The following is a 23,945-nucleotide window of genomic DNA, read 5'->3' as shown; positions in this document are numbered from 1 at the left end:
GGAAAGAAACAGCTCACTTTGGCTAAGGCTGTTCTGTAGACTAATCAGTACTCAGCCATTTTCCAGGCTATGTTCTCTGAAAGAAATCCTGTTTAGAAAAGAAAATAAAAATGCTGAACAAAAGAAATGGATCATACCTATGCTTACAATGCTGAATTGCCTTCTAAGTATGCATATATGGGAGAGGCACTAGAAAAAGCATAAAGAAACTCTACTTCCTCAGAATGAGGTGCAGCAAAAAACACTATTATCTTCTACCTCACCTTTAAACCACCCATTTCAATAGCAGCATTCCTCCACACTGTCCTATCCACATTTGCATGACATGTACCTCAGAATCCTTTACCTCCCTCCATTTACCGCTGCCACTAAAGTGGTGGGGGCAGTGCTCGTCCTGAGTGCTTACACCTGCAGATGTACATGTCCTCTCCCTGGCCTCCTGGCTGCTACCTCTCACTTCCAGGTGCTCCCAGATAGATGGCTTAGGGGCTACGGCTGGCCTCAGTGGCATAGGCCTTGTTGCAGAGGAGAGCAGGATCTGTTTGAAGAAAGAACCCCATCATTTGTGAACCTTTGTTTCGCATTAGCTGATTGTGATGAGTAATAATTCCTAAAGTTCCTTTACTGCCTCCTACTAACACATATTAACATCACATCAAGGCCAAAGTAATGGCTTGGTTCCAAAAAATATAATACAACCAGACACTGCAAGAGGATATGTGATTTTCTGCTAACACATCTACCTGACTAAAGAAGTGCAATGGCATTGTTTCTTTTTCCCCTTCACATATTTCCATGTGGTACAGCATGTATGAATGGGTTGTCCTTGAGACAAGTATGCTGCTTATCTAAGACGGAAAGCATGGTGTCAGGAGTTCAGGACCCTTGACATATCATAAAATTAGCCTTCAGCAAAAAGAGTTATGAAAAGCCATGTTTAATGCTAGGGTTATATTTACACATTGGAAGAAAATTTGTTTCCCTGCTGCAACTAATTTAAATTAGTGCATGCTATTGTGTTGGGGGTTAAGATGTGAATATGTGTGAACCAGCAATCAACAACCAACAAAACGGATGTTTCTGAGGGGAACTCTTTTGAAACTTTTGGAGTCTTTCCAAGTACCTTTAGAAAAGAAAATGGTGTGGCCTATGGAGCCACAACACAGCCACATACCTACCTGAGCATGTGGCAAGGATGCTCGTTGGATAGCCTGGTAGTCAAGAGCCCACAAGCAATAAAAGTTAGAGTAACTCAGTACCATATTTTATTCCTTGTACCATCCTTACTTTTAGCTCAGTTTCTTTTACTGGCAACCTGGTTTTGCCAAAGGCTATTTGGAATTCTTCAGGTCATTAATAGTGAATGCAGGCTGAGACTCAGTATCCCCATTAGCTAAGGACTAGTTTGGTGGTGGGAACAGACATTTCTACTGCACTTCTGTGTCACTCACTAATCAGAGGGTGATCAGATCATATAATTTTTATTTCACAGGGCACAAAATTGGTATGATCTGCCTTAAAAAGTACTTACATTCTAGTCTCGTGAAATATATGGATGAAAATATGAAAGGTATACCTAGCAGCCACTTAATGTTCAGTGACAGTAAGTCAGAATACTAAAATCCTTTAAATTCTGCAGTGGAAAAGTTAATTAATTAATCATGTGATTAATTTTTACTTCAGTGGGAGCAATATTTAAACTGTGACACTTAGAAGCTTTCCAAATAGAAACAGAACTAAGTAGAGTACTTCATTTTTTGCTGAATTATAGATGCTATTCTTTATTTCTTTGAAAATGAAATTTTGTAATGAAACAGAAATCAAACACACAGTCCTGCTGATGCTGGTATCCTAAACAGATTCTGGCTTGGATTAGTATGTATCTTCTCTCTTCTGGCTTCAGCAGCCTTCTCATATTTGTGGAATGCTGCATGTTCAGGCTGTCCATTCTGTCCTGGAGATAAATAACTACCTTGTCATCCTGGTAGATGAAATGATCAGTAAGCACAAGTTGGTTCTTTGAAAAAGAAGAATTTGCATTTTTCATACTGCAAAATCAGAAACTTTGCTTTGTATTTAGGTGTATTTCAAATGGAGACACAATGCATTTCTCCTCAGTGATCACTTTATAGCAGGAAAGTGAGATTTAAGTGAAAACTTTAAAAGCCCCTCTAAGCTTACGATAGCAATCTGAAGAACCACAACCTTGACTGCATTTCCTTAATTCCTCTCTCCTTCCTCCCTGCTTCCCATTCCTCAACAAATCAAAAGACATTAAAAAATAATTGAGGATTGGCCAACTTATAAACAGGTTAAATGAACAACAAAACAGAGTTATCCACTAGATAGGAAATATGATAATACTTAGTATCTGCTAATACATTAAGTGTTCTGATATTGGAGGGATCTCTAGTTGCAGGCTTATAAAAGCTAAGGTGCAACTGGAAAGGGGTAATCACTGCTGCTTCACATCTAAGAGTAGAAAAAGACTAGATATTCTCCAAAATCTAAAATGGACAAAATGTATGTGGTTTTTTTTTAGTCTGAAACTAAACCACATAAATATCTTACATTCTGCCTCCCTTAAGTGTAAAAAAGGAAATTCAATTGTGTTTGTACCCCATATTGTGTTTTTGCACTCAAAGAGTATTTTCAGTATAAATTTCTACTTGGTTTGGCTTTCAGTTATATGGAGGGACAGGAGGGACACATATAAGGAACTCTGGGCTGCTGCCTTTCCGTTTGCCGTGGTTGTAACCCTTCTCTCCGTGTGGCAATATATCTTAGGTGTGAAGGACTTCCCCTGTGAAATCTACACTACAAGCAAAGGCTAAAAGGAAATTAATCAAAGTAGATTAAACCCATACCCCGTTTCCAAAAGTATGCTGAACCTTCCTTTTTCTGTACTTCCATAAAAGTAATTCTGGCTGCTGGTATCTTGGCAGGACTACAAAGGTATGATCTGCCTTAAAAAGTACTTACATTCTAGTCTCGTGAAATATATGGATGAAAATATGAAAGGTATACCTAGCAGCCACTTAATGTTCAGTGACAGGAAGTCAGAATACTAAAATCCTTTAAATTCTGCAGTGGAAAAGTTAATTAATTAATCATGTGATTAATTTTTACTTCAGTGGGAGCAATATTTAAACTGTGACACTTAGAAGCTTTCCAAATAGAAACAGAACTAAGTAGAGTACTTCATTTTTTGCTGAATTATAGATGCTATTCTTTATTTCTTTGAACATTGCCATGGATCATGTTTAGTCAAGTGGTAAATAAGATTGCTCTTTATTTTGAATTCTATTTATATATTTGAGTGCTGCCTTTCCCCTTTTTTTTTTATTTTTTCCCCGCTTTTTCTTTGTATTTTTTTTCTTGTGTTTTGTTTTGGCTTCCTAGTTTGAAGACCTCCCTGAGTGATGCGGGCATTTTAATCCCAGCAAAGTCATAATAACTCTGTGTGAGATTTATTATTGCAACAAGTTTTCAGTCTGTTTCCAATTGTCAAATGTAAAGAAAAATTGTTTCCAGTAAAACACATGAACTAAGGGAGTAGTTTACTGGATTGTAGATGGTTTTGGTCTATACTGAGTTCAGCTGTTTGCTTTGTTACTGTTTACATCATATGTTCATTATTGTGTCCAGAAATGCATTACAGCCAGCACTTTACATGTGGATTAAATAAATACGGGAAAACACAATAGCACCCTGAGAAGTTAGCAGATCTGGACTTGAAGACGAAGATAATAACACTTTCCATCTACTGTACCTAGGTGGAGGATGTTTTACTTGCACTCTCCCGCCTACTGGAGGATGCCATCATTGTTCCTATTCTGCTGACTGTGAACAACAGCAGTCCCCTGCCTCTCCAGCAGCTCCAGATAATTGTTTTGATGTATTGCTGGATGGACGGGATTTGCACTACTCTGCAGTCCTGCTGATACAAAAATGCCTTTAAGATCCTGCTTTTCCCATCCTAATCTACAAAGGAAACAGGAAAAAGGAACTTAAACTCCCTGTACTCAGACAGCAATGAGACTGTTCCAGCCTGCGCCAGTGCTCTGATTTCTTGCCTGTGACTTGTAAACAGCGTACCATGCAGGACAAGAGTAACTGCTAAACGTCTACCCCGGGGAAAGGATACTCCATGAGCAACTGGAAGAACTGGATGGATCTACTTTGGAAAGCATGGACCCTCTAGCACACCTAGTTCTCTATGGATTCAGCCTGTTGATTTCAGGTAAACTTCGGCTTTAATAGCTGTAGTGGACCTGTCATGCCTTTCTTTGTCTTTCACATGCTATGCACCTACCCTTTGACTGTCTACCCTTCACTCCAGAGTTTACCTTTACTGATTTAAGTACTTATGTTTGTTTCAGTGAGTCCACTTCTCTGTGCAGAGCTCTTACAGTGAGTGAGGGCAGGTCTGGGGCCAGGCAACTGGGGGTGATTTAACTACATATAGGATCCACTGCTACAGTTTTTTAGCATTGAAGTTGTTTCTTGACACATGATGCAGAAGGGGTTTTTTTTTTCTGTCTTATGGTACTAATTTTTCCATACATCTGATAACTTTGAAACTATTGGTGCCTTTTCATTTTAAATACAGATTAAATGTCAATTTCTTCTGTGACTGACTTTATGAACTAGCTGTATGCTTAATATGTGTAGCAATTCCAGTACCTGATTTTAGACAAGATTCCACAAGTGGAATTTTGATGAAAGTCAGTGAAAAAAGAAAGAGGAAAAATACAAGATCAATTAAAAACACTCCAAATATTGTTATATAATTATTAGCAAATGTCATTAGTTCAGCAAGTCAGAAGTTATCATGAGAGATATCTGTAGAAAGGTATACAGAAATATTATACCAATTCAAATTTAGTTTACAGTAATTTCAGCATTAATGTGAGAGACACATTGCTGAACCTATCACATGCCCTGAGGAAGACTGTGCTCCTGCCATCAGATTCAAAGTTGCTCCACATTGGAGTATCACTTTTACAATCCTCATTTTGATTTTCTGGTCAGTTTCTTCTGTAAAAATCTGTAAAAGAAAAATACAAGTAATCTGATAACCTTAGATTCTTAACTCACCCTTTACCATTGTATTGAGATATATATAGCTTGTTCCAGTCCACCTCACAGTAAAAACGTAATGTGCTGTAGAACTGCAAATTGTCCTGCAATGAAAACCAGAAAGCAGCAAGAAAAGGCAGAAGTCCTCATTTCCATGCAACTTTCTTCACAATTGCTTTGCACAGATCTTCTTGATCAGCAGCATGCTAACAGCTGTTAACAATAAAATTGCGAGATTGAGATGTTACTTTTGGCATCTATAAAAGGCTAGAGGTTAATGCAGCCAAAAAAAAAAAATTAATCTGTTGAAATCATGTCTGGAAATATTCTTATCTAGCAATTGCTGTAATAGGCTGCATATTGTTATTACCAATTCCTCTTCTGTGGCTTCAGTTTCTTGATTGTTTACCTGCACATGGATTCAACCTATTTAGTCCTCAGACCAGTTCCAGCTTTACAATTTTTGGAAATATTTGGTGCTGTAAGCACTATGGATGGAGAAGAAAAGAAAGTCCAGTTATTATGACTTTTTTCCTGTCCCTTCTGTTTTTCTGCATGGTATCATATACCTATTTGACACAGAGAGCAACGATGTTCATTAAGTCACAAGTACAGGACAAGCAAGTAATTTGCAGAGATTAGCTACAAAAGTATGGAGAGCACAGACAGTCCAGCACCGATGAGCTGCCAGTCACCACATTTTCCACAGGGGCTAACCAGCGAGGTGTGTGCTGTAGTCACACCCATCTCAATAGATCTGTCAGCTTTCCCGCTTTTGTTTGAGAATGATATCATGTTTCCTGGGGCGAGCAGTGGAAGACAATGCGAGCCTGCTTTCCTCTAGATACTGCAGGCGGAGTTCAGGAAAGCAGGAATGACATTCCATGAACAGGGGAGGGTCTACACTCAGCACAGACACTGAACTGGCTTAACCTCGTCCCTGATGTTTGTGGGCTTCTCTGGGTGTGTTGCTGGGTAGGCACAAACTCCACTCCACCCTTTCCCAAGGTGAAAACCACTGACTTGGCTCTCATTAGGACAAATGGCCTTTGATTTGATGTCTTTTTTTTTTTTTTTAATAGCAGCTAGAGCTAATGATCCAGTTTGGAAGGTAGCAGTCAAAGTATACACAAATGCTCACTTTTGCACTCTGTACATTCCGTAGAAAATGTTCAATTAAACTGATAAGGAGTTGAATTTAATCCTGCTGGGATTCTTCAAACTAGACTAGGTATCACTGTATGTTTTTTCTTTTGGTTGTTTATGTCCCTGACATTTTCGACTAGCAAAATTATGCTGACATCTATCCTGAAGTATGGATCCAAATACCAAGCTTGTGGCTAGGTTCAGTCTGTTGAGTTCTGACCAAAGAAGAGCTGCAGATTTACTAACTCCTCTAAAGGCAAGGAATGAGTGTCAAAACTTACATTTTGCCTCAGAAATGCCTCTGGCATCCTCAGGTATCCTCATATGGTCTAGAAATATGCTTGCAGTTTCTCACAGTGAGCTAACTCTCTGAAATGTTCAAGTGTGAGCCTTATTTTAGCAAGGTGATCACCATCAGTAGAGGATTAGTGAAAACCAGCAACAATTACAATTAGCTTCAAGAACATTTCTTTGACTATTTCTATTGTCAACAAATTGGAAACAAATATATCGTCAAATGTCTCCATTCTCCAAGATAGAATTTTCTGTGCTACATTTTTGCTCTCTCAATAATCTTAGATCCAGTGGCTTTCTAAAAACATGGGATTTTTTTTTTCTAATTTAGCTATTGGACTCATATATGGTAAAAGACCCAAAAGATTATATTACCCTTTTTAGAATAGGTAACAGTGGAGCAAACCAGTGCAGTAGCATTCAATAGCTCTCTATCACCTATGTTGATTGCTCCATTTTCTTTGGGATCAGTATGTGTTATGAAAAAAATCTAATAATCATTATTATCTAAATCTAAGTTTATCATTATTATCTAAATCTAAGTTATCATTATGTGACTCATTTTCATATTTGGAAAGTTGAACAGCTTTTAACATGCATTACCAGACACACGAGCACCTCTATAATGCTGTAAACTTTCAAAATGACAAGTCAAAAATTCTAGTTGGATTGGAAAGTTCTAACAATTCTGTTTCAATACTTTTATTTCTCTTTTGAGGCTTAACTTAAACCAAAAGAAAACCTGTATTACCCAGTGGCTAATCCAAGCCTGTGACAGTGAATAGGAATGTCATTCTTCCCATAATTAAAGGCACTAGGCCTTTGTGAGCATCTTCAAATAGGCTGTTGTCAAATCAAAGTGGCACCTGAACTTCAGTGTGTCATATGGCTGAGTTCTGTAGTTTTGAACCTTTCACAAAGAAATGGAAGAAAACCACTTCTGACCTTTTAATCTCAGTATTTCATAACTGTAACTGTGAGGTTTTAATATATCAGGTATTTGTCACATAACCAGACAAATGATGCACAACCTTTCTGACACCTAAATTATCAAATTACTAATGTGAATTAGAGAAATTTTAAACAAATTCTCCTTTTGTTCCTGAAGTGTATTTGATTTGTGAGACCCTGAAATTGCATCTGCCTGCTATACTGTGCCTGGTTCACACCCACTCAGGTGCAGAGTATCTCTTAGAAAGCTTGTGTTCCCAAAGGTCATTTCAACAGCTGGGAGCAGTCAGGAGTGAAAAGAGATTACATCAGGCCCAAAGGAATCAGCTCTGAAAGAGTGAAATGAAACCACACTACATTTGTAAATGTTAACGTATGCTATTGTTTTAGATACAATTTTCATATATAGATACATGAACACACATGTATTATATGGTTTTCATACTTAGTCATAATTAAGATGGGCAGATTACTTTTTTGCTGAATTTTCATTCAAGGGAAAACTGAAGTTGTATTGAATCTGTATTGCACACAGATTGTCTGACACCCACAAGATTTTTATCTGGAAGGCTTTACTGTACAAGAGGAAGAACAGAAGTCATAGATACTGACTGTCACTCAGCATCTGTCTCTAGGGCAGGGGAGATGCAGTTGGTCCTTCATGTGCTCACAGTGAGAATTACTTGGGCTGGAAGCTGGCTCTCTATCAGCCACATACACAAGCATGTTTGCCCTAGACCCATCTCTTAAACAAACAAAAAACCCTGTTCAGCTCTCTTGGAAGACCAATAAGTCATGGTGGTATGAAAAGTTTTGGGTTGGCGCAGGAACAATGAATCAAAAATGGATGCACTTTGTGTGAAACTGATTTAGTTCCATGAGCAGGTCCCTCTGTAAGATCTTTCTGGGAGTGGAGGGATGAAAATCTTGGAAAATCTGCAGCAAAGAACTGCCCTCCAAAGACAGTCTATATTCTGTGCTGATAGATCATATTTAGGATGCTGTTCCACTGTGGTTTCAGTGGAGGCACTCAGCAAAGAACAACCCATGTCTAAAATAGAAAATTTCTTATATGGAGTTTAAAATGCTGATTGTTTATATTACAGATATGATAACTGTTCAACTGTTAAACAAGGGTCATATCTTAAAGAAGTTAAAAAGCTATCAAAATACATTTTGTAATTCATCACTTGGAACTATTAACCTCTTTAGGATGTAAAGATATAAGGCATTTACTAAGTTTGGAAGGATTTTTGAAAGATACATTAACAATTTCATTTCTTTTCAGAAATGAAAACTTTTTACTTCAAGGCTGGGTTTTTGGTTTTTTTTTTGTTTTTGTTTTTTTGCACTGTCAGTGTGACTAATGAAGGGGCTTAGTTAATTTCTCCTTTGGAGTATAACAAGCCTTTCTTGACAATGCAGTTCCAACTGCACTTCTGATTGTGCTGATGATTTTCCCTTGTGTTATTTCCTGGCTGTTCATTGCAGACAAGCCACTGGTCAGGGGTCTTGCCCTCTTTAGTCACAAAATGTGCTTAGCACCAGAAACATCTTCCAGCTACTTACTGAAAAATCAGTAAGTGGCAAAGTGAGGGTGCCCTTATGTACAGTCAAGAGCAGATTAGAATGTGTTCTCCCAGCAGTCAGTGCTCACAAACAGCCATTATGATGATTGTATGCATTGACATTGTTTACCTGTGTTATTTTACCTACTTCTGCTTGGCACATGCCCACATACAACAAACAGTAAACACTTGCAGTACAAATACAAACTTCATAATGCAACTGACAAGGGCCAGCTTTGTTATGGAGATCTTTATTTTGATGTGCACATACACTCTGGATTATATGATATCCATATTTTGCTAGCTGCAAATCCAACCAGATGCACCTGAACTACAAGCCTGTCCTGCTGGAGTTTTCCCACATTCTTCACCCTCTTTCAGCATTTTTAAAGTTACCTGGCATACTGTCAGCTAGTTATTCAAACAGCCATTGCTGCTGATATGTTATTTTCCATTTTACTCATTTGTGGTCAACCAGGCCTAAGGAGAAATCATGACAACCATGTTTTGGTTTCTTTTTGTGTTTTAGTTACTCAGAACACACACACACACAAAAATTTGAAAAAAAAAACCCAAAACATTTATATATATATATATATATATATATATATATATATATATATATACACACGTAATATTTAGGCATGATTTCCCCCCTGGAAACCCCAACCAAGCTGCAGCACTGTTTCTCTTCCGGCTTTTTCATCTTAAAAGATTGTTTTGACAGGTTGTGAAATAACTGACATACAGAGAAAACAAGGAGGCAGTGGCATTTCCTTCAACTGCACCAGAGGTACCCAAAGGCAGATAAGCAGATACCAAGATAGGCCTCATAGCTTTGAAAAACTGTTTTGTTTTTCACACATGTGCTCTGGTCTTTCCACTACTGCTAAATAGCATAGTGATAGCCTGTCAGTAATTTTTCATGTTTTATTAATTTCTTACTATACCTTCCTCCCATGAATAGTGCCCTATTTCTAAGGGCAAGTGGTCTTGGTATTGGAATGGTGAAGCATCCCACAGCTGCACGGTAGCATCATGTAAAGTACAACAAGAAGATTCTTTACATTAAAAAAAAAAAAAAAAAAAAAAAAAAAGTTAGCTCATTTATCAGATGTTTTCCAGGAGCATTTATATCTTTTTTTCATCCCTGTTGTTCCTGTTGTGTGGCAGAGAATCTTACTTTCTTTGGACAATAATAACTTCAGTCTTGTTTTCCTGTGGAGGAATAAGCTGTCAGAAAAGAATCTGACTCACTGGGAAAAATTACCTGAGCTGCTGCTATATTTGCATTCCAGATAAAATTTCCAGGACACTTAAAGATCTCTGAGCCCATCAAATGAATACATGGTTTCAAAGCCCCCCAGATTATTTACCTTTTTAGAGAATTAACCAAAAATAATATACGTCTTGAGAGCCCAGGAGAAAAAAAAACAATTTGCCAGATTCTGGTTTGGTGTATGTTGTACTCTCCTTATGAAAAGTATGCCTAAACAGTTAATATTTTGGGTTAGTTTCTGACTAGCTTTAGTATTAAGTAAGGAGTAATTTTTTTTTTTTTTTTTAAAAGGAGACATGTTGATTTTGTTTCTATTTTATCTATTTCTTCATATTTAATTTGCATCATTTCCAGCCTGATTATCTTCCACACTGGCTAATTTATTAATTTTTTAAAAGTCATTGTTTATTTTATTCAGTACTTCCCCAAGAATTAACCAATGCTATACTTCCTCAGCAAAATTGCTTGTATGGTTGCCATTTGTATTTCTAAATAGATTTTTTTTTAATCTGGTACATTGTTTTATACCAAAAAAAAAAAAAAAAAAAAAAAAAAAAAAAAAAAAAACCAACCCAAAACAAAACAAAAAAAAAACTGGAGGGACTACAACTGAAGTTATAACTACAAAACAAGACACAATGAGAAATGCTGAGGTTTAGGCTATTTAGCAAGTTAGGTTTGTTCTAAATCAAAACATTATTTCAAGCAGAGGGACTGCTCATTGTTATATTTTATGAAACTTGCAGGAAGAAGGGTTGATGCCTTAAAAGTTTGGGACATATGTTTTCACCAGTCTCTAAATTATTTTTAAATTCTGCAGTGAGTGTCATATACAACTGATTGTTTCACTTTCAGCATAACACCAAAACTAAGTAAAGATTCTACTTTTTCCCTTCCAATATAGTATTTATGTGTTTTATATTCCTGTTCCTAGATGCTTAATAGCAGGAATAATTTTTGTACCAAGCAATAACAGTCTAAGTAAAAGAACTACATAAGCATTATGTATTACATCTATTCTCTGCTTCACCTGGTGAAAAATAGAGTAGAATTTACTGGAATTTTCTGCCCTTTCATTTTCTCTTAAATAATTAGTACTTTTAAAGTATTCATCTTTCTGCTTACCTCTTACAACAGATTTTCACCTTCCTCTGTTACACTGCAAATGCCAGGAAGAGGACTTCCTCCTCATAGTCATTTGAAGCAATCAGTAATAAAGCTCTACAAATATAAGGAAATAAATACATCTTTAGGTGTGTAACATCTAAACAATTTCTTTGCTTCCACTACCAATCAGTATTAACAACTAAAGCTTTCCTCAGAACTTCGAATTCTCAATATCCCTTGCAAATATCACTGAAGGACAGTGAGGTATGGTTATCCTGTGATAGAGTTGACAACTCTGGCTTCTTGGTGTGGAAGAGGAGCATAAACCATTATGTTGAACATTTTTTCCAAATAACAGACAACTTTGAAAAGGCCTCACACTGGGTAGAAAATGCCTAGAATTTTCTCATGTTTTCCTGGAGACAAGACAAGGGTTAACAGTGGAAATCTGGAAGTATATGGGCAGAGACAGTCAGAGGAAAGGACAAATCAACACTTTTCTCCTAAGAGTTGCTGTGTGTACTCATCTATGGCATTAAACTATCTCAGCTCAAGATTGCCACATTTACTCATGAATCCTAGTGTCTAGCACCAATAATGATCCAGAGCAGTGATATTTTAATCTTTATCAGAGACTTGCTTGCTCTTTGATTCGAACTATGTCTGGGATTTCTGGGATGTCAGGGAATTTCTCAGTACTGTTTCTTTCAGTGGATCCTAGCAGAGTTTTGCTGATGCAATGCAGCACAGAAAACATGATGACTCTGCCTGTAGGAATGGCATTTTGGTAAGGAATAAGAACACACAGGGACTACAGACACAGCATGGCAAACTTATTCTCTGTTTAGTACAAATTCCTCAGGTGAATATCACAGAATAATAAAATAACTTGAGTTGGAAGGGACCTTTTTAAGGTCATCTAGTGTCAATCTCACTGCTATGCCAATCTCACCAATGTTTAAGCCAGGCTGCTTTATCCAGCCTGGCTGGCCTTGAACGCTTCCAGGTATGAAGCATCTACAACACAGGGTAACCTGTTGCAGTGGTTCACCTCCTTCACTGTAAAAAAAATCCGTCCTTATATCTAATCTAAATTGACCCTGCTGTTGTTTCAAGCCATTGATAAAAATCCCTCTCCGACTTTCTTGTAGCCCCTTTAGGAACTGGAAGGTGCTATAAGGTCTCCCTGGAGTCATGTCTTCTCCATGCTAAACAGTCCCAACTCTTCACAGCCTTTCCTCATATGAGAAGTGGTCCAGCACTCTATCATCTGCGTAGCCTCTTCTAGACCTGTTTCTACAAGTCCATGCCCTTCCTGTGCTGGGACCCCAGAGCTGGATGCAGGGTTCCAGGTGGGGTCTCACCAGAGAAGATGGGCAAAATCCCCTCTCCTGCCCTGCTGGCTGCACTTCTTTGGATGCAGCACAGGATACTATTAGCTCTCTGGGCAGCAGAAATCTGTAATAGAAAAATTGTGAAAGATACACCCAGCAAGAGAAAGGACAATCTTGTAATTTGGAATGGGCCAAGAGGACCTGCAAGTGTTTCCCTCCATTCATTTTGCTGTCTGAGCTACAGTCAGTGTGCTGTTATTTAAACTTCTTTAGAGGATGCCATTTTCACTGTGCTGGAAAGACACAATGCGCTGCATCACTGTGAGTGATGTATAAATACTTGGCAATGGGTCTTCCTTGTATGGTATTTCCCATTTACAGCATTTGCCTTCTGCAAGTGCTTTCCCTTCTCAAAATCTATTTGTACACACAGTAAATTGCCTTCCTGATAGAGTCTGTTCTTCAAGGAGCAGGGCACGAGTGAAAGGAGCAAAGCAGGGCAGAGGATTGTCCCTGCTGCTGAGATAGGATGCTTCCTGTCTCTATTCTTTGTGCTTTTCTCAGAGCTAAATTCTTTTGTCCTTATTTAGTTCTTATATACTCAAAGCCTTCATTAACATCTAGGGTATGATTTACCTAAATTTTGCCAAATTAGGTAAGCTCTTTTCTAGCAAGAACAGTTGGTTTAATTGAAATTGCATTACTATAAAGAGATGCTGTAGGAATCTCCACCCAGTGGAGTCAAAGAAAACACTACTATCACTTCCAAGGCCTTAGATTGCAAAAATGCCTTTTTTTCCTTTTTCAAATTATATCTAAAGCATAGCTTTTCTTGGTGCAAAACTTTCACCATTTTAATTTCTGCTTGCAGTATATTCCAGCTGTGAAATCTTAGCTGCAAAGCATGCTTGAGGTATAATTCCATACTTACACATAGCTGTAAATTCCTTTTAGAGGCAGAATTTTTTTTTTTTTTTTTTAATGTTTCTCTGGGAAGAAACTCTATCTGTGTTCCATCTGCCTCGTTGAGGTGTCTGGGCTACTCTGCAATATTTAATATGGCAAAAAGTCACCTATTTATAGACAAATCAGAACACTATCCATTCACTGGTGGCTAGATTTTGATTCACCGAGAATATTCTCAATTTTAAGAAAGCAGTATGTCTGCATGTTACACACCTTTATTGCAAGAATTTTATTACTACAAGGAACAAAATACACAGTAAATGCCCCAAATCTGGTAGACTGTTGCTTTGCATATGGATCAAAGGCAGCATGAAATCTGGTCCTCAAAACTCAGACTTCTCCTACTGCTTTTTCTCAGAGTATTAGAAGTTTGAGATGCAGGGGAGGAAGGAGGTGTTATTTTCACCTTTCAGTCTTTGGTGGAAGTCAGAGGGACAGAGAAATCCCAGGGAAAATGGAACTGGAGCCCTGGACAACCAGCTGTCCTCTGAAGGACACCAACCCCTTAGGCCCACACCTCTGTATTGGAAAGGTAGTAGTAGCTCTGTACCTTGTGGATGCCAGGCAGAAATATCAAAATATTTCACTTCTATTCTCTGACACTGGGCCTGATATCAATGCAGAAAGTCATGTCAAGTAAGAATTTGAATCCAGATTTGATTCTGAGTTTCACAGAAGTTTGCAGAAACCAGGATCTTGCAGTTTGTGATTTTAAGAATATCTACTTCTACCTGGCATGTGATCCTTGCTGATCTAAACTGAAGCTGCTCTCAGTGCAGGTGTGATTCTTGAGCTGTATCTGCCTTTGGCTGATGCATCAGATCCATAATAAAAGCACAAATATTCCTCATATAAAACTAAGAGGCTTGAGACAAATGCGCCATAAAATGAATGTGTGAGTGAGTTGACCTCATTTCTATCACATACGCCTTCAAAGGATTAACGTTTGCAATGTACAGCAGGATGAACTGACTTTGCTGACCTGCACGATTATGCAATATTTACTTTAATGTTTATAGCAACCTTTCCAGAAGGTTTCATTTCTCCATTATGTAAGTGCAAGTTATCTGGGCTGGCACATGAAAGGGTGGTGGCTGTGGAAGACTGGCTGGGTGTGGTGAGTGTCAATGTGCTGTCAAGATACTTCAGTCCCCAGAGTGGTTGCTTGCATTGAAAGCAGAAGAGGACCTCCTCCCTTGGCACAGAGCACTGCAGAGACACACGCAAAGACTGCAATCTTGCAGCACTAAGACCTTTTCACCTTCCTTATCTCATACTATACCCCTTCCTTCCCATCAGAAAACATTTGGAAGCTGACTGGCACTAAATGTTAGGTCTCTCTATGTGAATACAAAATACACTTGTATCCAAATCAGGAAAATACATGTGATGAATAAAAGAAATCAATAATTCTTCCTGTTTCAGCTGGAAAAAATGTTGGTGTTTCCCTTCTCCTTACCCTGAACTTAAAAAATAAAGGGAAACGCCTATTATTTGCCAATTGTTCATTATAGGAGAGCTGAATTTCCCTCCAACTATGCACAGTTGAACAACTAAAACTGTGGTATTCTGCTAGAGGACATTTTAATTAGGCTTGTATCTCTCATTTTCAAAGAAATTTTCACCTCTATGTTTCTGTCAATCCTCTTGATCAAAATAAGCAATTTTGAGTGAGTTAAACCTGATCTCACTTAACTAGTGGTGACAACTTGCCCGTTGCTTTTGCATAAGTTGCTTTGTGCCGTGGGTCTTGCCAGTGTCTGTTACAGCTTCAAATATTTAATGTGTTGACCATGAAATCATTAGTCCAGCTTCATGAAACAGCTGCATAAAAATACCCCAAGTGTTCAGAGTTCTACCATTTCCCATAACTGAAAGTTATAACTGCTTTACATCAGTTCATATGTACTAAATCCATGTAAAGGCGATTGAGGAAACATTGTTGAAGTGACAACCTTATCATCCACCAATTCCATTACCAGAAAAGCACCATACTTGAGGCATTTATGTGCATGTCTATCTATCTGCTCTGGCAGCCTATGGTTTCCCTTGGGCTTCTAAAACAGCTCTTGAAAGAAATCCAACATGTTTGCAAGACTTACTGCCTTTTCTGAGAACAGAAAATTCTATCTGTTTGTATCATAAAAAATAAATCCTCAAGTCATTGTGGCAGAATACTTAATCCATGTTCATCTGATTTTGCACGAAAGCTGTGCACAACCCCAGCCACTTACCTGGTGATTTGATTGGCTCCACCAAATTCTGCAGTAATTTTTTTTCATTTGATGCTGGTTTTTTTTTTAGGCAAAGTAGAAGCGGCATTGGACCTCATACTGATAAATTCCTTCCCTCTGGTGGGCAACTCCGAGACATCACTTATATGTGTCACTTCCAAATGGCGTTCCCGGGAGTCTATCACGATAGGCCGGGACCAGGATGCAAACCAGCATCGAGAACCACTGGAAGTTAATGAAGATTCCAAGAGAGCAGCAGCCAAAACAGTGGTGTGGAAGAGGGAACAAGCCAGTGAAACTATTGGAGCATATTACTGTGAAGGGAAACTCAAGGATGAGGTGACAAGGATACATACCATGAAGATGCCACTGGGAGGTACAGTATAGTGGTCAGATCTGAATTTGCCATGGCACTGCTGGCAGACTGGCAGCTACCCCTGGTTTGACACAAGTGGGCACAAACACGGCCCCAGATGAGGCAAGGCAGTTCTGAGTCAATAAAAAGAGACTTGGTTCAAGGCCTTTTTTTTTTTTTTCCTACAGTGCAGAGAAACTGGTTGGTAGTAGATGCTAATCATTTCCTTGTGGAAGTTAGTCAGACATCTGTAAGTATTCTGTCTGCATCTGGCTACTGCCAGGAACACAAAGTCAGTCAGCAATTAAGGTGGCCTCACTGGCTCCATGGAATAACATACATGACAACCCCTGCACTGAGTTTCTCACATGCCAGACACTTGATTTCAAACAGGCTTCCATTTTACAAGTTTGACAGGTCTGAGATGTAAGTAGCCTAACATCACTATTCTATCTTTCTTAAGTAAATGGGCAACATAAGCCTAGAAAATAATTTCCTTGCCTAAGTTTGAGTAAAACTACAGATCAGCAACACTGGATCTGCATAGTCTGTGTCAGTGTTTAAAAAAAAAAAAAAAAAAAAAAAAAAAAAAAAAAAAAAAAAAAAGGACCCCTCTCAGGACTGGAAAGGAAATCCAGAGAAATCCAGGTATTTCCAAAATCTGAGGTTATTCACAAAAGTCCACTACAGATTCCCCTATTCATTTGATTTTGGTTTTAGGCTATGCACAGTAGTAAAAGCAAGGATATAGTTGGAAATTTCTAAGGTGAAATTTCTAAAGTCCATTAAATTGCATTTCCATATATTCAAAATTTCCCGTTTTTTAGACTTCCAGAGGACAATTTCCAAAGCAGAGATCACCATCAATTACAGAAAAGCACAAGAAATTTTGAGTAATTTTCTGCAGCAAATCACATTTTCAAAACTGAAGTTGATTTTAAATAGATTTTACTGTACTGCTAATGTTTTGTGTTATGGCAGCTGGTCTGGAAAGACAGTTGACAATTTTAACCTTTCTTTAATATTTTAGTAAGAGAAGTTTTTGTTGTTGTTATCTCCTGGAATAACATAATAAATTTATAAAAGGAGATATTTTCATTTGTTAGAGCTGCAGCTAGTGCCTATTATTATTTCTTTGAACATGTTTGAACATGGGTAGGTTGGAAGGAAGCTGAGTAAGACAAGTACATTTTTCTTTGGCTTATGTTTTCTGTGGCCACATGAGGTCTTTGAAGGATTGGATTGGCCACCAAGAAAGCTCTGCAGATGCAGGCTGACAGCTCCATTGTTTCAGAGGAGGCTGCAGTGAGGAGGAGATAAGATAATAGTCCATGGAACATCAATGTGACCCTGCCTGTGACAGTCTGCCAGCAAGCTGAGCACATTTCTAGCTGTTCTGTTGTAGAGCAACATGCATGGGTGGAAGAATGTCTTCTGAATCCATCAGTTCTTTCCATTTGGTATCTGTGAGCCTAGGAGCAGAGAATTTTAAGTAATCAAATTTTGAAGGTTTCTTACATGACAGATATTGTTCTAAACAGAGGTAGCATTCATACCAGCAGTTGGCAGGTTTCTTGGATTAACTTCTGGGTTTGAATCCTTTTCTCAGATTTTCTCTGCAAAAGTTTTCACTAATAAAATTCAAACTAGCAAGTCCTCAGTGAAAGCATATGATCTAATCAGAAAATAGGCAAGAGAGAGGTGCGTCAGAAATCCTCATAGCTATTAAAGTGCACAGAAAGAGGAGAAAGAGTTTAAGGAAAGATTGTGAAGTCTGGCAAAGCATATGTATCTGGAAAAATGACCTTTTTCCACTTTACTGTTGTTGCTTTCATAATTTTTAAAGGCAGAATATGTTTTTCAACATCAAAAATTGAGTGTAACTGTGCAGTTTTCCATTAGAGACACCAACGTCAGGGGAAGAAGCAGCACTTCCGGAAATCCAGCCATGGTTCCTGGCAAGAAGCTTGTGAAACACTCACTAAGCATTAACCATTTGGGTAGCCCCACTGACTTAGTGGGAACTGCCATCTCTCTGATTATATATTTATTATCAAATATGAACAGTGAAGAATTTTGCTGTGTAGCATGGAAATGTAACAGGCTAATTTTCCTGATTTATTTTACCATCTGCTATTCTGAAAGTAACAAACCCATTCTCCATCTCTCTAAAGTTCTCCATTCTCCTGAAAATTTTTATACTGAAACATTTTAGTTACACATGTAATATATATGTAATGAGAGGGAACAGTTTATGTTTTATCTTCTTATGGGGAGCGATCTTTATTCTGTATACATATACATCTCTAGAATAAAACACCACAGAGTATTCACTTTCTAGTCAAATACAATTTATTCAATTACTCTACACAATAAATGTTTATTTTCATATATATGATTGAGTTTTCCCCACAGAAACTCAACTATAGAGCTGTCAAAGGGACAAAAATGGAAATGCTAGCAGTAAACCATTATGGCACTTTTCCTGCAGCTCAGTTTGTTATATCTCTATAAGGAAATGGCACACTTGAGATGCGAAATCATGTAATACAAGTCACAATCTAAAAATATGTTGGAACTGAGTCCAACAGGGAGTGTACATTCCTTTCCATTGCAACAATACCCTGTAGAAAAGTCTTGTGGTTTACCCTAATGTGCAAAAAAAAGTAGATGGGAATACAAAAGTTTAATATCTTGTTAAAACAATTAGTATTGTCTCACTAAATTTGGTCCAAAAAGCACTGCAATTAAACCCCTTAGTAGGGGGGTACACTTGTAGCTAACAATTATTTTTTTGCAAAAGCTCTTGAATTTTTTTAAAATAGATATTGATTTTCACTATGAGTTTGTTACTAATAAATAATTTCTAACTTGGGACCTGACAGTAAGTTTGAATTGCTTTCAGTTTTTGTTGCCTGTCTCTAGTGAAAACTTATTTCATTATTTTCTATTAGAATTCTCTATTTCTCTAAGATGTAAGTGTAGATACCACTGTTTAGGTAAAATGACAAATGCATGTACTTAATGAGAAGCAGGAAGACTCCTGCTGAAATCAATTGTATATAACTTACAAAGGAATGAAAACATGTGGTAGAGTCTCAGAGCATAACACTAGAACTACACAGGGGATGGAAGTTCCATCCTGCAAAGAATAGTGAATTTTCAATAGTTATCTTGTTTCCAACCATAAATAAAACATTAAAATGTCAAAATTTTCAAGGAAATAATATCCTAGGAGAGAAGTTGGCTTGGATTGATAAAAAAAAAAGTCTTCATTCTTGCTCAGATTTTCCTTCTTTAATTTTACATCATGTAATATAAAATTTCGATTTTTAACCTAAAATTCTATTTTATAATGAAAATATCAAAATATCAAAAAGTTCTTTCTTTTATTGCAAGAATATTATCCTTATGTGCTCCCTCAGATTTTGCAAAATAATGTTGTGGAGGAAGTGACAGAATATCAGCCTCATACAAAATTTGATATAGCATCTATCTGCTCATTTTTTTACAGCTCTATTACATATAAAATATGACAGAAAGTTATTTCGTAATTTTTTTTCTCTGCTTTCTGATCCTATTTCTTTGTATTTCTTTCCCACCAAATTTTAACCAGCCACAAGGTCCAAATTCTGTTTCTCCAACTGTTGGTACAAACCAAAGGATATTTTATCAACAGTTTTGTAAAAATTAACCAAAAAAGGAGGCATGAGTCTAGATAAAAGGAATTTTTTTAATAAATAAGTTGTCTAACAGGTTATATTAACCTGTATATATGTTCCTAAAAAAATATTTGTTGTGAAATAATTGTAACTTTAATGGAAATGGAACCTCTGAAAATGCAGAGCTGTCTAGGAGTATGAATGGCTCTTCAAGGATTCCTTTCAGCTGAAACTCAGGTGGGTTTTATGTCAAAAAGTCTCACTCACCTTGCTAGGAAGGCAGGTGGCAGCAGAAGGAAAAACAAGGATGGATAGACTCACATGGAAGAACTTGCATAGCAGCAATCCTTAAGGCTAAAAAACTTCAAATCTAGAAAGAGCAAAGGGATTGATTTAAGTCTATACATTACTCCCCCGAGTGCTCTGAAAGTACAGAGGTATCAAATTCTCTGTCAGGTAAGGGGCTTAATAGTTAGGATATTAATTTGGCTAATTTTTGAAGTTGTTGTTTTGTTTTTTTTTCTTGTATAACATATAAATGACAGTACGGCATAAACTCTCAGAGCTAAAAATGGTCTGAAAACCTGAATTTGTCCTCAAAACACTTCACAAGTTTCCCTTTGAATTTTCCAAGTAAATGAAAGAAAGCATCCTTAACTTCTAACTTGTTTCAAAGTAATGTGGTAATTAAAATTACCATTTCACTCATTTCAGAAAGAGCTATTTATTGAGGTTTTTCTGTCCCTTCCCTGATTATCTTCTGATGACATTTTTCCACTAGTACTGATATGGAATAGGCAGAAATGTTGGGAAAATCCTGCTATCCACTACTTTCTCTGTTGTTTAAATCAACATCAACAAACAAATATATAAATGTACCTTACTGTTTAAGCAGGAAAATTAATTTCAATTTCCCTGCTGGAAAACTGGCTGGTCTACACCAGTCTTTCACACAGAATTTTTATTTTCACTAAGCCATATTTTCGGGTGAGCATATTTTAGTAAAAGTACCACAGTCTGTAAATATGATTTTTTTTTTCTTTTGCAAGAAAAAGAAAGTTCTTAATTCAATCCAACATTCTCTGTATTTCCAGAATCTGGTGAACTAACACAAACACAGATCTACTCCATCCTACCTCATCTCCCCCCAGTCCTGCACGATTATGGTCTCCTGAACTAGCTCAACAGTTCTGCATTACAAAGCTTAAGTAGAAGAGAACTGAAATCACCCTAGGTATTTGTTTGCCAGTGACAGCTTGTTCCCTAAAATACAACTTCCAGTACTTTTCCCAGGCTGCTTTAAATATGTCTCAAGGAGTAAAGAAACTTAGGAAAGTAGTTTACGGCCATTTGGAGTTCCGAATTAGAAACTATTTCCAGTTACTGAGCCAGAAGCAAATTTCTTTTTTTCATGCCTCAGGTTCTAGTGGCAGTCTGTTGTTTCAGGGTATAGGTAAGTTCTCTGTGTCTTTACCAAAACATAAGCTGAGGCTGCTGATGGTAAAGAATCACTTTATGCTCTAAAGAAATTGAGGTGTCAAAATCTGAGCGAAGTTCATGCTGTAAACCATTCTCAGCTATCAGGCCAGAGATCAGATAAAGACAGTAACTGCTATTCATCATATACTTCTGTTTTCAGCTTCATTCCACCCAGTGGCATTAACTGTTACAGCAAATAAGGGAGAGCACGTGAACATCTCCTTCATCAGAATGGCATCAAAAGAGGAAGATGCAGTGATTTACAAGAATGGTAATAAATCTTTCTTGTCTTTTCTCTTTCTGCTATCATTGTTTTAGCTGAATACCAAGTAAGTATTTTAAAGTTATTGCTGCTGATGCCCATGCTATGCAGTTGTAGCCAACATCATTCCTTATACATTTAATGTTTCCTAAAGGGGTGAATTGCCATTTCCAGTATGTTGATATGACCTGGATCTCTTCCACCAAAATTCCCAATCCTCTGTTTATATCTATGCTTTGTTTTTTGTTTTAATTCTTGATTTCCTTCTACATCTCTTCATATATTTGCCTGGTTGGTTTTAGGTTGTTTGTTTGTTTTTCTTTCTGGGCCACTGTGAAGGCCCAGTTAGTGTATCTTTCATTGCATTTCTACAGCTTTTCAAGTCATACTTTTCATTCTTCAAACGGCTTTTTGAGGCCATTTATCTTTTATGATGCCCTTCAGGCTAAGAAATTAATCGCTAGTATTCTGCTGTTAGAAAGAAAAAAATGTAAATAAAATCTAATCCTTATTTCATTCAACTACAAGAATTAGTCAGGTTGTAAATTTTGTAACACCAACTCTTCTATCTAGCATGGCACCTAAATCACACGTAATCACTGTTCAGCTGTGTGTTGCTCCTGCTTGACGCTTAGAAATATGCGCAGGCTGTATCTACCTCCTGTAGAAATGTTCAAAAATGGAGGTCACTAAAACTCACAGTGCCTTCCTAATCAGAATGTTAAACCATAACAAATTATGATCATGGGAAGCACATGTGTTCTGCTCCATCCTTGACAGTCTAGCTTACAGTGGGCCACCAGGAAACAGGGAGTAAATAGAGCAGGATACAGTAAGGAAGTGTAAACACGCTGCTGAAGAACTCATGTAGTGAGTCAGTCTCAACCCCAGTTACTGGAGCACTTCAACAGGCTGGAAGAGTTAAATAGGTAAAAGGTGTCTTTTAAAGAAGCAATAGGCAAAGCACCCTTTCACAAATACCTGTTTCTTTACATTTCAGAGATACAGCTATTTCAGGGTACAGCAGGCAAGCTTGCCATCACTTGTCATTTCAGGGTCTCTAGGAAAATTTTGTGATCTCCTGTCACCATGATACATCATGGTACCTTAGCTGCAATACCATCTGCATACCTACTATCCAGATTGCCTCTGGATTGTAGGTCAAGTTTTTCAGCTGAGGTTGATGTTGAAACAACATTTCTGAGAAGTCCTGATATAGCAGCTGGAAAAGAAGAGAAAAGGCTTCTCCTACTACATTTAGCTGTTGCAGTCTTTCACTTCAATTGTTTCAAGTTCTACTTCCCCCTTACAGAATCTCACAATGGCTGTCTAGACAATGAAATGGTTCTGCTAAACAGGGTGGATTTAAGACATTGGCATAACATCTTGGAAAACAAGCCATAAGAATTGAGCCCTCTGTATCAGGCTTTCTTAATGGTTTGCCATCAAGTTTGTTATGCAGCTTGTAACTCGAAAGATAGGTAGAAAATGCCCCACACTTTCAAAGCAAATCCCTTTCATTATTTGTTCTTTTAATTTGGCCCTGTTTTCATAGAGAATGGTTGTCATTTTCTGTCATGGACTAAAGTGACCCACAGTCTTTCTGCTGTTTTGGTTATGATCTTCAGCAAAATTTTACATTTCTAGGCTGCCTGAAATTAGACAACAGTCAAATTGATAGTATGTATGGTCACAGACAGCAGAGATCCTGCCTGACACTGTTTACATTCTAAATAATTTAAGGAAAGTGAAAAAAAGGGGAAAAAATTACTGCATTTTCAGTGTGACTGTAAGGAAATAGGGAAGATGAGGACAATTTGATTCATGAGATTACCATTGGTAATGGTCATTCAGCCATTCAAGCTTGTGAATCGCAACAGGATCAGGATGTCTGCATTGTTAATGTGAACAAGTTGGGATTTGCAGCCAGAAGTCCAGAGGGAGACATCTACAGCAGCCTTTCAGTACCCAATGGGAGCAGAAGGAAACCTAGAGAGGGACTTTTGACAGTGACAGGACAATGGGGAATGGCTTTAATCTGGAAAACAGTGTGTTTAGATCAGGTACAAGAAAGAAATTCTTGTATGTGATTGTAGCAAATTGCTGAAAAAGGCTATCTGTAGAAGTATTAGTTACTCCATCCCTGGAAGTGTTCAAGGCCAGGTTGGATGGGGCCCTGGGCAACCTGATCTAGTGCAAGGCGTCCGCGCCCATGGCTGGGGGTTC

The 23,945-nt window shown here is 37.6% G+C and overlaps 1 protein-coding gene across 3 annotated transcripts in view; it reads left to right on the top strand.

Annotated features, from left to right (window-relative positions):
* Window positions 1-3,850: 3,850 nt before the first annotated feature.
* The window catches only part of TEK (TEK receptor tyrosine kinase), a 37,598-nt gene continuing 17,503 nt past the window's right edge, over window positions 3,851-23,945 (top strand). For all 3 annotated transcript variants that reach the window (XM_083883007.1, XM_083883006.1, XM_083883005.1), the window contains exons 1-3: window positions 3,851-4,243; window positions 16,032-16,337; window positions 21,618-21,728. In XM_083883007.1, coding sequence (XP_083739133.1) covers window positions 4,192-4,243; window positions 16,032-16,337; window positions 21,618-21,728 — 469 coding nt within the window. In that variant the 5' untranslated portion in view covers window positions 3,851-4,191. The remainder of the gene's footprint in view (window positions 4,244-16,031; window positions 16,338-21,617; window positions 21,729-23,945) is intronic.

Source organism: Zosterops lateralis (genome assembly GCF_965231275.1).
Source record: "Zosterops lateralis genome assembly, chromosome: Z".
In the NCBI taxonomy this organism is placed as follows: Eukaryota; Metazoa; Chordata; class Aves; order Passeriformes; family Zosteropidae; genus Zosterops; species Zosterops lateralis.
Note: the sequence above shows the minus strand (reverse complement) of the source record. Positions and strands in the feature narration are given on the sequence as shown.